At 34.4% G+C, this 11,727-nt stretch overlaps 2 protein-coding genes across 2 annotated transcripts in view; one reads left to right on the top strand and one right to left on the bottom strand.

Moving 5' to 3' along the window:
• nmdyn-D7 (nucleoside diphosphate kinase homolog 7) overlaps positions 1–11,727 on the top strand; it is a 47,596-nt gene that overhangs the window by 5,193 nt on the left and 30,676 nt on the right. The window lies entirely within an intron of this gene.
• The window catches only part of LOC138123299 (RYamide neuropeptides), a 30,278-nt gene continuing 18,747 nt past the window's right edge, over positions 197–11,727 (bottom strand). The window contains exons 2-5 of the mRNA XM_069037939.1: positions 4,858–4,957; positions 4,690–4,804; positions 3,853–3,984; positions 197–420 (exon numbers count right to left, since the gene is read on the bottom strand). Of these exons, the coding sequence (XP_068894040.1) occupies positions 381–420; positions 3,853–3,984; positions 4,690–4,804; positions 4,858–4,957 (387 nt within the window). The 3' untranslated portion in view covers positions 197–380. The remainder of the gene's footprint in view (positions 421–3,852; positions 3,985–4,689; positions 4,805–4,857; positions 4,958–11,727) is intronic.

The following is an 11,727-nucleotide window of genomic DNA, read 5'->3' as shown; positions in this document are numbered from 1 at the left end:
GAAATTGAAATTTTTCAGCCCGAGAGAATTCGTCTCGGCTTGAGACAAAAAGTTATGTAAATTTAACATTATCTAGGTGTCATCGGGGAAAAACTAACAAAGTTTCAGTAGGAGGTACAAGAATACTCGTGACTAGTCGGGAGCTCGGGCGTTTAGCTAGCTAGAGTTTACGGCGGGAGAGAAAGAACAAAGAATATTAGTGCTAGAAAGTGTGAACATAATCGTTTATTGCACATGAAATACATCAACGTAGTTTACAGTTTTAGTAACAAAATAATCGGAAGCAACTGTGCCTCGCCCCCAGCCCCAAGGCGAGCCCCAGTCTAACAATATAAGATAACGTCACATTAATAAATCTAATCACATGTCAGTTTTTTGATTCAGTTAGAAGACGTCGAAAAGTCACTTTCGCGGCCTTTCCTGCAACAAAGCAAATTTCCTGCTGTAATAAATTGTACACAGTTATGAATGAGACACCCTACACCGCTTTCGTCACGTATAACGGCTCACTAAAACCATAAAGCGACTTTACACGGCTTGTTTCGGGCCAAAATGTCAATGGGATAAGCTTTGAGGGAACCTAATCGCATCATCTCCACAGGAACGCACTTAATCTTGGTTGATATCCTGAAATAAACAGGCTAGTCCGACGCGTTTTCAATTTCGATGAATTCACATTAACGCTGACAGATTTAGAAGAATCAAATTGCAAGTGGCACGTCATTTTTCTCGATTTGATTGATTCGAGTGATTTTTTTCACCGGGAGTGTCACGAAAACAACTTAAATTTAATCGGCGTTTTATCGCTGTGTGATATCAACACCCAAAGGAAATGCCATTTATCAGTATTCTAGGCTCATGTGTCTCTATTTATAAAATATCGATATTCTTGCGATCGCGTTATTGTCCTGAATATAGAAAGTTCCAATTTGAGGAGCTGCGTTATGCAGAATAGTAGCTTCAACAGTATCGTGTGGAACAATTGAATTTGCCCAACAAATGTACGCGAATAGTGCACGCTCCTGTCGTATGAATTTTTATCAAATAAACCTTTCACTTTTTAAGCACCTCTTTAGCTCGGAGTGGTGGATGCGCCGGATCAGTTCTAATTCTGACAATGGTTTCTTGAGGGACCAAGAAGTGACACCGCGACCAAATCTATTTTAAATTGGGTGCTCTGGTTATTTACCAAAACGTCAGGTTTGTCCCCCGAGCCCGAACACACGTGTTGATTTTTATCATTGCAACCAGATATGTATTTGCTTTATGAAATAAAAATTCCATTACCTGAGGAACCAAAATAAAATGTTTTATTTGACATATCATCATCATTTCTATTGTTCATCATGTTATTTCTTAAGTTTGACTGAATATAATTAATTACATGTGTGTTTTCATTCCCAAATATTTGTTATGTGCCTCTTTTCCAGCTCGCATTTGTTTTTCCGGTAACAATGCAAACACGACTCGTGAAGCTAACGAAAAAACAAGAATGCCTCATTTTCCCAACAAACAAATATTTTACTGACAGTTATCAACATTAATTTAATTTTTTATGAAAATTGCCATGCGGTTAAATATTCAATTTCGCTTTATTTATTTAAAATTTCCATTTGTGGAGCTGAAGTGAAAGTTATTTTTATTTCATCAGTGCGTTGTTTAGTTTTTTGTCATGACAAAATTTACAAAAGTACGAGAGCAAATGGACTTCCCTTTGACATGATTACTTTTGTCTTTTACAGGACTAATAATCAAAAGTGTAGTGACTCAGTAAAAGAACACATTGTTTATGTAATTCTTGGACCTTTGAGCTGTTTCTGGAAAACAAGTGTACAATAAACAGGGCAAACCCTCGATATTTGCATTTCTTTGTCGAACCGGTCGCCACAATTAACGAATAACCAGCACTAATGCTTGTGAGCTGTCGAAACTGTCACATTGCCATTTATTCTTTCTTTACGCGAAATATGACTGTTTTTAAATTGGTTCATCACTGTCTCAACCGTAACAACATGCCATAAAAGTTTACTACCAGATTATTCAAAAAGTAACATCACACGGCAGTTTATACTCGTTAAATATTTGAAAGATTTATTAGAAAGGATGATGATATTTATTTCAGTAACACCTTCAAACTTAAGCTCGAACAATTAACAGAGTAGTATGCGGGTGAAGTTGCTGCTCCAGATCATTCTTAAAGGTCATAAAAAGTTTTAAGACAAAAGTTAAATAACATGCGACAAGCCCACCTGACAACAGCCATTTTGAGTAAAATCTCCACAATTAAATTTTATTTTGATCAATTCCGGTACTATTTTTAAGTGGATTTAATTAAAATCTCCGCGAAGGTAAGCGCTTTCGAAGACTCGGCGATTGCTTTTGTGCATCGGCGATTTTGTAGGTTTTTAATTAAGTTAGAATAAATGTTTATTTAAAAGTAGTGAGAAAAACGAAACAAATATTGTAACCGAAGGGTGAAGGAGTATAATTATTAAGTACCTACCCTAAAAGTAGGTGTAAAAGTATTCTAGGAGTTAATTAATTTTGTCTCATTTTGACATAATTTCGCTAAAATACAGGGGTATTCACGAGTAATAATGGGCCTAACAATGTCCCGACGCAACCAAATAATAGTTATTTGTATATCAAGGATGCGAAATCGTACTTTGACGAACCGAGAGAAAAATTGTCGTCAAGGCCGCTTTGCGGCCGAGATAAGACAATCTTGAGGTCGTCAAAGGATTTCGTAGCCAAGGTGTACATACACAACATTTTGTGTGCAACCCGAAAATTTGTGTTAAGTTCTGTTATGCTAGGTTGTATCATCTGCTCCTTTTTAGGTTATTTTAATTGTGGAAATATCAGGAGCCGTGCAAAGACACAAATAAACCAGAATGTCTGTTGATGACATTCAGGAATTGTTACGAGATATTTCTCTTTTTGATCAGTGAAAATTTAACCAAAATTAACCTAATTCACATGTGTACGTTTCATATAGATGATAGATCGATAATGGGGTTTTGGGATCTTTCTTATCGACTCCTCATCTCAACCTCATGCGGCTGTCTCATTTGAAATTGGCGGAAATTTTAAACGGGATGAAAATTCTGTAATAGTGGCCGTTCCTGACACAAAATCAAATTTTAACTGTAACCAATCCAGATTTTGTAAAATTACACCGGAAATATGCAGATAGATATGTTGTAATTGTAATAATAAATAAATATAAAAATTACTTTTACTTTTACGGCCGTCGTCAAGGCAACGGCTGCGAAATTTAATTTCTCATTTCGCGTATGGTTGCACACAAACATATTTTTCAAATGAGTAGATACCAATTGAAATTTTTATTTTTTAATGAATCCAAGATTGCTTTTATAAAGACAATTTCCAGTTTTCATTACGTGACATCTGTCAAACCTGAAATGTATTTGTGTTAAATAAAAATAACCTAAATTCGTGTTAAATTAAAAGAAAACTAAAATCAACTATGTATGTTTTAATTTTTTTTAAATAAATATAAATGGTCGACGAAGGCGATGAAAATGTATAACTGGTTGCATTTCAATGTTTGTAAGGCCCATTATTACTCGTATATAACCCTGTATATCACCTAAATTTTTTGCCTTTTACGTTGTTGAAAATTTTTAATTTTAATTTCCACCGTAATTTCGGTGTCATAAACCAATTTGGAAAACCATCGGAGCAAACACTGTCGAGTGCTCTTAATATTCGCCACTTTGCGCCACGATATGAGACTAAAACTCGATTTGCAAATCCCATCGACTCTTTGTATTTCGTTTTTGGTTTTGACTTTTGTCGTTATGCGTAATGAATTCTTCATAATCTTACCTCGGAGTGCATCGATACAAGTCTGAGATGCCGGTGTAAGCGCAGGATAAATCCTCATCTAAACCGCAGAGTGGAGTGGAGACAGGATAAACCAACGAAGCGTTGGGGCTCCAACTCGATCTCTTGCCATATCTGGAAGCAAGTAATTTTTTTAAGTCGCCACGAACATTATGCACTGTCATCGAGGCGCAAAATGCAACTCATTGTGCCCCATTCAGGACTAGGATCGAGAGGATCACGTTTACGAGGGCGTTTGTGGGGCGCACTTGAAAATGCGATTTAACGAGGAACGTGCTTTCGAGTCGGGTCTTTTTGTAACATTATTTTGGAGGCTGAGATTTCAATTAGCTTTGAGTTTAGGGGAGTTAATTCTTAATAAGCACACAAGCAGATGCGGCGGTAATCCTGGGGTTAATATTTGATTAGGTGTAGAGGATTTTTGAATCGAGGCGAGCACAATGTAAGATTCTGACCGGTCTGTAGTCGAGGATGTCGTGTCGCGCATTGCAAATATTTTTTAATCACTCGTTTCAGCTCAGCTCTCGTCTTATCCCTCAGCCATGCATAAAATCACTTCTTTGCCGTGATGAATAATGTAACATTAGACACAAAAGCGAGCACAAGGAGGAACGGAAGCATTGTCTTAACGAGCTTTTTTATTCGCCTTGTGGCTGATAATTCTGGAAAAGCGCAAACATGCCTTACATTAACTGGCTAACGTCGTCATCTACAATTAATAACAAATTAATTCCCTCAGGTAAACAGAAATTATGAAACGAATTTGTTGAGTAAATAACAACAAAAATCGCTTCTCATCAAACTTTCCTAATTAAATACCTGGGTCCGAGGAAGAAGGCGTCGGCTCTGGGGTGGATGTTGACTTTGCTCTCTTTTTCGTTGGGGTTGGGGCCTGCTCTACCATATCGCATCATTGTTTTGAACGTCGATAAATCTAAATGTGAAGAGATGAGCCTCTAGATTTTCCGTGGATTGGTTGCTACTTACTCTGCACTCGTTTATCTGACGTGTATCTTTTTGTGACAGCTACCGATACCAACACTGTTAAAATGTAGACCAGCAATACTATAACCTTCCGTGCATGCATCTGAAATAAAAAAATATTCCGTCCTTACAAAATGAAATATGGTATTTCATTATCATAAAATAATCAACTTTTAAGTGAAAACCCTTTAAAAAATCAACGTGGGCACCTTGCTGCCAGATGAATATTGAAAAAAACAAAAACGAGTGGAATAGAAAGCAAAATTCAGAAAAGAAAAACGTATAACATTTTCTGGTTATGAAAGTGGAGAAAAAGAATTTAAACCAATTACTGACGAACTGAAAAGAATTTATAAAGATATTTAAAAAACTTTATTACCATTGCCAAATTAGAAGAAAAATCAGCATATAAAAATTAATGAAGAATCTCCACAAATTACCCAATCAAATTATTAATATTAGAATGCACCGTACTTATTGTAGAATAACCAAGCACTACTATGGTAATTAGAGATAACACTAATAAAGGCAAGTCAAGGGTTAGCATTTAAAGAAGTGATTCTTGTACAGGGGTTTCATAAATGATTCGTCTCACAAGAAGGCTATGTTTCCATTTAAATACATGGAGTGAGAGCACACCTGATGTATGAATTATTTATGAAAGCCCTGTATAAATTTTGACCATAATTCTAACCTATCTCTCGTGAGAAGGTTTCACACTATGAAAAAATTGTAAAAATGTGTCAATTTTATTCTGACATTTCCCGTTTTTTTTTTTGCAACAATTGTACAATAGCTGAGAAGGATGAATATTATATGAAATATGGTTTAAATAATAAATAAGAAAATGAAAAGTGACCGAAATAGGACAAAATAGGTACTAGTTATTCCGGACACGGAATCTTGGCCAACTTTTTTTAGACATTTCTAAAAAAAATGATGTAAACCAATCACTTTGAAGTTGTTCTTGTGACATCAAAAAAGCAGGGAAATGGCATTATCGAGTCAAAAGTTGAGTTATATTCAATAAAGGCCAGTTCACACATATTTGTCAGTTAAATGTCAGTTGTGGCCAAGATTCCGATAAATACACGAAAATTTGTCTTTTGGTTTTGCTTTTTTTTATTACAAATTTAATTTGATTCTGACATCTTTCAAAAACTCCAGTCACCCACATATTTTTTAAATGTTTTTTTAATGAAATCCAAGTAACGTAGAATTATGGTAAACACACTTCGAAGCTGTAGATCTCTGATTGGTCAACTTTAAGTTGTCTTTTCTCGAATATCTTTTAAGTTAGATTTTTTTTTTCTACACAGAAAGACCAAAGACCCTGTATAATACTAGAATGAGCATTAGGGTGCTGATACGAGAGAACCACAGAAGGGATAGTTCAATCTTTCTTATATTCCAAGGACGGCTGCTGTACTACTCTTCAATTGCGTTCGTGGGAAACATGATAAAAAAGGACAAAACATCATCTCGAATTAAATAAATAAAACGAAGATAAAATATCTAAGATAAGGTAAAGTTTTGTATTTCACATATTATAAACCATAACTTCACTAGATGCAAAGATGCCGCACAACATGAATTGATGTTAGCCCTTAACACTTCCTGATTTAAATCCAACAGACAATACTGCAAGTGAGCTTTCACTTCACCGATACAACTATTTTTTTAAGTTAAATCAAATTACATACAGTGTAACGAAAAGTACTGAAACTAATAAATTACATTTGAAACAAGACCCCTCAAACTGATTCACATAACCTAACTTTGAATTTGCGAATTAATGTTATTGGACCGCACCTCCGGGACAGTGCCACCCTCAAATGTTAGCAACGATGACTCATTCATAAGGGAACCGTTCTCAAATCAAAATCTTTTTTAATTTTGCTGAAACTGTTCAAATACATGTATGGCATGATGACCCAAGTTAAGCCATCAGTTTTAATTTTTTTGTTGGTTTTTACAACTGCTCTTGATCGTTTCATTTATTTTTAAGACATTTTATCAATGTATGCGCTAACTACGTGATAACTGATAACTGTTAGTTGTGGTCGTTTCGCCAAGATTAAAAACATTATAGTTGAATAGTTTTGTTTTATGACCACCAACTGTTAGTGCATGCGGGACCGTTTATCCATTTTTTTTAAGCTGTTACAGTGCCTCCATTTAATTTAATTGTAAATTCCCTTTTTGTGTATGAGAGGATCGGTCTTCATTACTTTCTATAGAACGTCATTAACTTTCTTGTCCTTCCAAAATTCTAAATTTTGCAAATTTAATATCACTGGACGATGCATTCCTTAGCTGGACCTTGCTCAACGGCCTTAATTTTTTTTGATGTTTTAGCAAGATATTTCCTTTATTTTATACAGTGTGATGAATTGATGATAAAGTAAGGAACACAATTTATAATTGCGTTATGTGATGTTTTTAAGAAAATCGCTCAGACACGTCGATTTTATTTTAAATGCCCTCCTGTGAGGGGCAATTTGCTTAAATGACGTCATTGGTTTTTGCGCAATGACGTCACCACCAACTTTTTAAACGACAATCCCACTTTTTTCTTCTCTTTCTGATAGACCTTCGTACTAGCTAAACGATGACTGAAAAAAATTTGTACCGTACATAACAATTTTTTGACACAATTTTACTTCAAAAATGTAATTAAATTTTTAATGTAAACTACTATAATTGACCTCAAATAAAAACAAACAAACATCTAAGGTTAACAACAAAATATAATGCATATGTTGAAAAAATTATCCTTCGCCAACCGACACTTTTTGTACACTGCGCTCAATAATGTCAGAGTTTGTTTGTTCCATTTCAACGCGAATTCTCTGCCGTAAAGCTTCTAAATTGTTTAGTCTATTAAAGTAAATGTTGTATTTTAAATAAACCCATACAAAGACTTTTCTGCTTGGGATTGGTTGATCCAGAAGTTTATTGTATTATAATAATATTCCATTGAATATTTGAAGTGTGGCTTGAAATCATACATTTTTTATTGCAATTGCAAATACAATAAAATATTTTACTTGAAAATTGATAATTACATTTGGGTGAAAACCCAAAATTATGAAAATTACAAAAATATGTATGTATCTGTCATTTGCCTTCATTAATGTAATTATACTTTAGTGTTTTAACTGTTGTATTTGAATAATCGGTAAACAAACTCTAAATAAATTTATTATAAGTGATATTGTTGCCTTGCGGTTGTTTATGAAAGAAACGTCACACCCTAAATTATTTGATTTATGAACACAAAGAAACGTAAAATAATTTAACTTTTTTTTATTTGTTATTATTTGTCGACATTGAAAAACAATTCCGAAGTTAGTCATGTGTTTTCTAATAGTTTTTAGTGTGCGAATGAATCGTTTTTGCATTGTGCTAATCCAAGCGCCTAATTTGGAAGACGAATGATACAGACATTAAGCTGTTAGTTAATTAACGTTGTCTCCCTACGCTTAGCACATTTGATGTTAGCATTCATTCTACATGGAAAGAACAAAATACGCAATGTAATTAGCACAATTTACAATTAAGTCATAATTAAAAGAAGGTCAGTCGGTAGTCAAACGTTTAGGAATTGTATTAGAGAGACTACTTTCAGACCGCTGTTTGTACGATGAGCGTAATCGTCAGCTTATTTACACTCCTGCAAGCGAAACGATTCCTTATAAAAACAAAACGACTCAATATTAAACCAACCCATCCCGCAACAAGTTAATTTTGAACTTTCCCACTAATCTTTGATAACTTCTAACCGCCCGCTAAACCTCCACTATTGTAAATTCTGCATGTTTATACAACCAACACTCCACACGTGTATAGTTCTTGATTATTATTGCCAAGTTTCATTCGAAAAATCGGTCTGTTTGAGTTGAGCTTAATTAAATTGATCACTTAGGTATGTTACTACCGAGATCACAATATCTGTCTATACAGTACTGTACTTACACAGTTCCATTTTCGAATCTTTTGATATCATTGTTGCGGTTAAATGAGATATGATCTGATACGATTCGCACAAGATGTGGTGGCATTGTGGACCGGGATTAAGGTTACTTCAGCTCTAGTTAGAGTAAATTGGAGCGTCGATATAAAGACCATCGTTCTGCCAAAATATTAAAAATAAAATGCAACGAAAAATATTAAAGATTAGTTTTAAAACGTGCTCCAAAAAATTTACGACCTACTAAAGAGTAAATTGCCAAATGTGGGGGTATAATTTTTATAACATAACTTGATGAAAGTTTCGCCCTTTTTATTACTCGAATTATTGTTTTATGGGTAACAAAATCAAACTTCTAAGTTTATTACAATTAGCTAATGCCACGTGAAAGCGGCAGAGATGCTTAGTGTGGAAGAACAAAAAAATTGTACAGATAAATTTACCTCATCATCTGGGATATTTCTAATAATTTGGGTTTTATTTGCTTATTTGATATAGTAGAAAAGTTTTAGATGTGAATTGTCAAATTCAAGCTTATGGTGGAACTGTAGGTTAGTGAGAAATCTGTCATACGCGCGCCCAGTTACTTTTCCTGGTAGTGCCAACTTAACGACAAGTCCCCAATCCACATTTATAACGTTCCGGCAATATGTCTTCATAATCTTCTAATTATTAATTCAGAACAGACCGTTTGTTTTAATTTTTTTCGATGGTGTCGCAACAAAGAAATGTCTTCTGTGACCTTCAAAGTTTATTTTGTTTTGCAACTAAAAAATAAATAATTTCAGAAGTTTCCGCGCAATGTTTAAATATGACTGATTTGCTAATTAAATTACAGTGATTTTGCAATACGCTAATTCGGCAACATTTAATGGGGATTTAAGTGCCCCAATCCCTTGGTCTATCACGCCTCTGCTAACTAATGGAATTACGTATTTAAAATCGAAGTATTTTCTCTCTCCATCCGCAACTATAAATAACTGAAAAGAAATTGAATTAAGCCGTAGTGACTGAATTTGCAACAATAAACACCAAATCAGATTATCATCTGGGGAGTCATAACTCTTCTAATTGGCTTAGCGGCTAATAATTGTGTGGCCCACATGTAGCAAATGTTTTAATGACTTGTTACCGCCAAGAGGATGCCTTTGCAACAGTTTTAATGCGGCTCATAATGTCGAGTTAAGACGTAAAAGTAATTTATTATTAGACGATCGGTTATTGTCGTAAATCTTAATATGGAGCAGAGGCGTCGCTTCCGGGTGGTCCCTGGGCGATTAATGACCAGCCACCTGCGCCATAATTTTTCAGCTCCGGTGGTTTATAATGAACAGGATCAGGTCGTCGAGGACTACTTCTGACCAGATTATTTAGCGATTCCTTGTGGAAAATTAGCATGGAATGATGAGCACAGTTCGCGAAAACCGAGCTTTTATCATGTAAATTTTAAGTGACTTGTTTAGCGAACTAGTAATAATAGGACGAGACACCGGGTGCATTCCCGAATTTCGATTATTGAGCTTAATCAAGTTTAATTCCAATTAGCTTGTTTAAATGGGTGGGCGGCCGGAATTATCATAAAACGCGAATCATTTAATGAGATTTTATTCCACCACATTTCTGAGCTGCTCAGAACAAGACGCTCGGACACTTGACACCAGGAGGAAATTTTAATTTCGGGACAGATTAAATCCGAGCAACTCAACGGAAAGACATTTTTGCATGGTGATTACAGCTGAGAGATTCTCATATTTTTCTACTTATTGTTCATTCACGCTTCCTTTTATAAACACGTCCTGCTTTGTGCAGCGAAACAGTCCCATTTTTCTTGAGATGTCGACTTTACAACCATCGCGATCTCTTTATTAATGTTTCCATTTTTAATTTCTTCGAATGTGTCCGTGTCAAGTCAGGGTTTGCGATGTGTGTAATTAAATTATGTATTCATGGCATATATTCGTTTAAGTATGTATTAACTTTGAAAAATTGAGTGGAAGGGTGTCGAGGGAAATTGCCAACGTGCCGTCATTAAAATATGTACAAAATATTTCGTCCACTATTTTACTGAATGCGAATATCTAATCGACCTCAATTAAAATAACTGTAAAAACAGAAATAAACTCGAAAAATACGTGCTTCTTCGTACCTGTTTAAAATGGAAATTAGACCAGAACACCTAAATGACCGAGCTTTAGGTGCTTAATGGTTATTTTTCATAACCAGTAAATAAACAGAAAGCGTAACGAAATGGATACCATTTTTTAAATTTAGCTTCACTTATTAAATATTAAATTGAACGGTATGATCACCCACACAATAAACCAACAAAGAAAAAATTGAAACAATTATTTTTAAATCATCAGACATGCCGTTTTCAGTATATTTTATAATTCAAAAGAATAAATTGGATTTTGACTCTTTGACTTTCCTCTTATTTTTTTTTTAAATTAAACTTGAAACATTTTACAATAAAATATTGTGTGTTTATGTCAATATGTGTTCAATTTGAGCGTACCAGTGTTTAATGAATGAATGTATTTTATTTACTTTAAAATAAATGATTCACCATTTAATTAAATAACATGCATTATTATTTTAAACCCTTTCATAAAGATTACACCTGAACATGATGGAATGGATGAAAATGTTATTTAACCAATTTTCATAATTATAATATTAAATCAGCACAGAACAATTTTACTAGTGCAGTTCCTGACTTACTTACATATTCCTAAAGGTGTAATTAATGTAGAATGTGACTACTAGGAGGGCCCCCTTAAAACACTTTGTTTTTTTAAAGGTTTTGACATGTTTTTAAAGCATATTAGAAAAGCCTTTTTTCATGGACCCGTTCAGCACAACATTTAAAATAATTGCTCAATATCAATTGTCGGTCAATG

The sequence above is a fragment of the Tenebrio molitor genome, chromosome 2 (genome assembly GCF_963966145.1).
Source record: "Tenebrio molitor chromosome 2, icTenMoli1.1, whole genome shotgun sequence".
Classification (NCBI taxonomy): domain Eukaryota; kingdom Metazoa; phylum Arthropoda; class Insecta; order Coleoptera; family Tenebrionidae; genus Tenebrio; species Tenebrio molitor.
The sequence above is the reverse complement of the archived record's forward strand: the minus strand, read 5'-3'. Positions and strand labels throughout refer to the sequence as shown.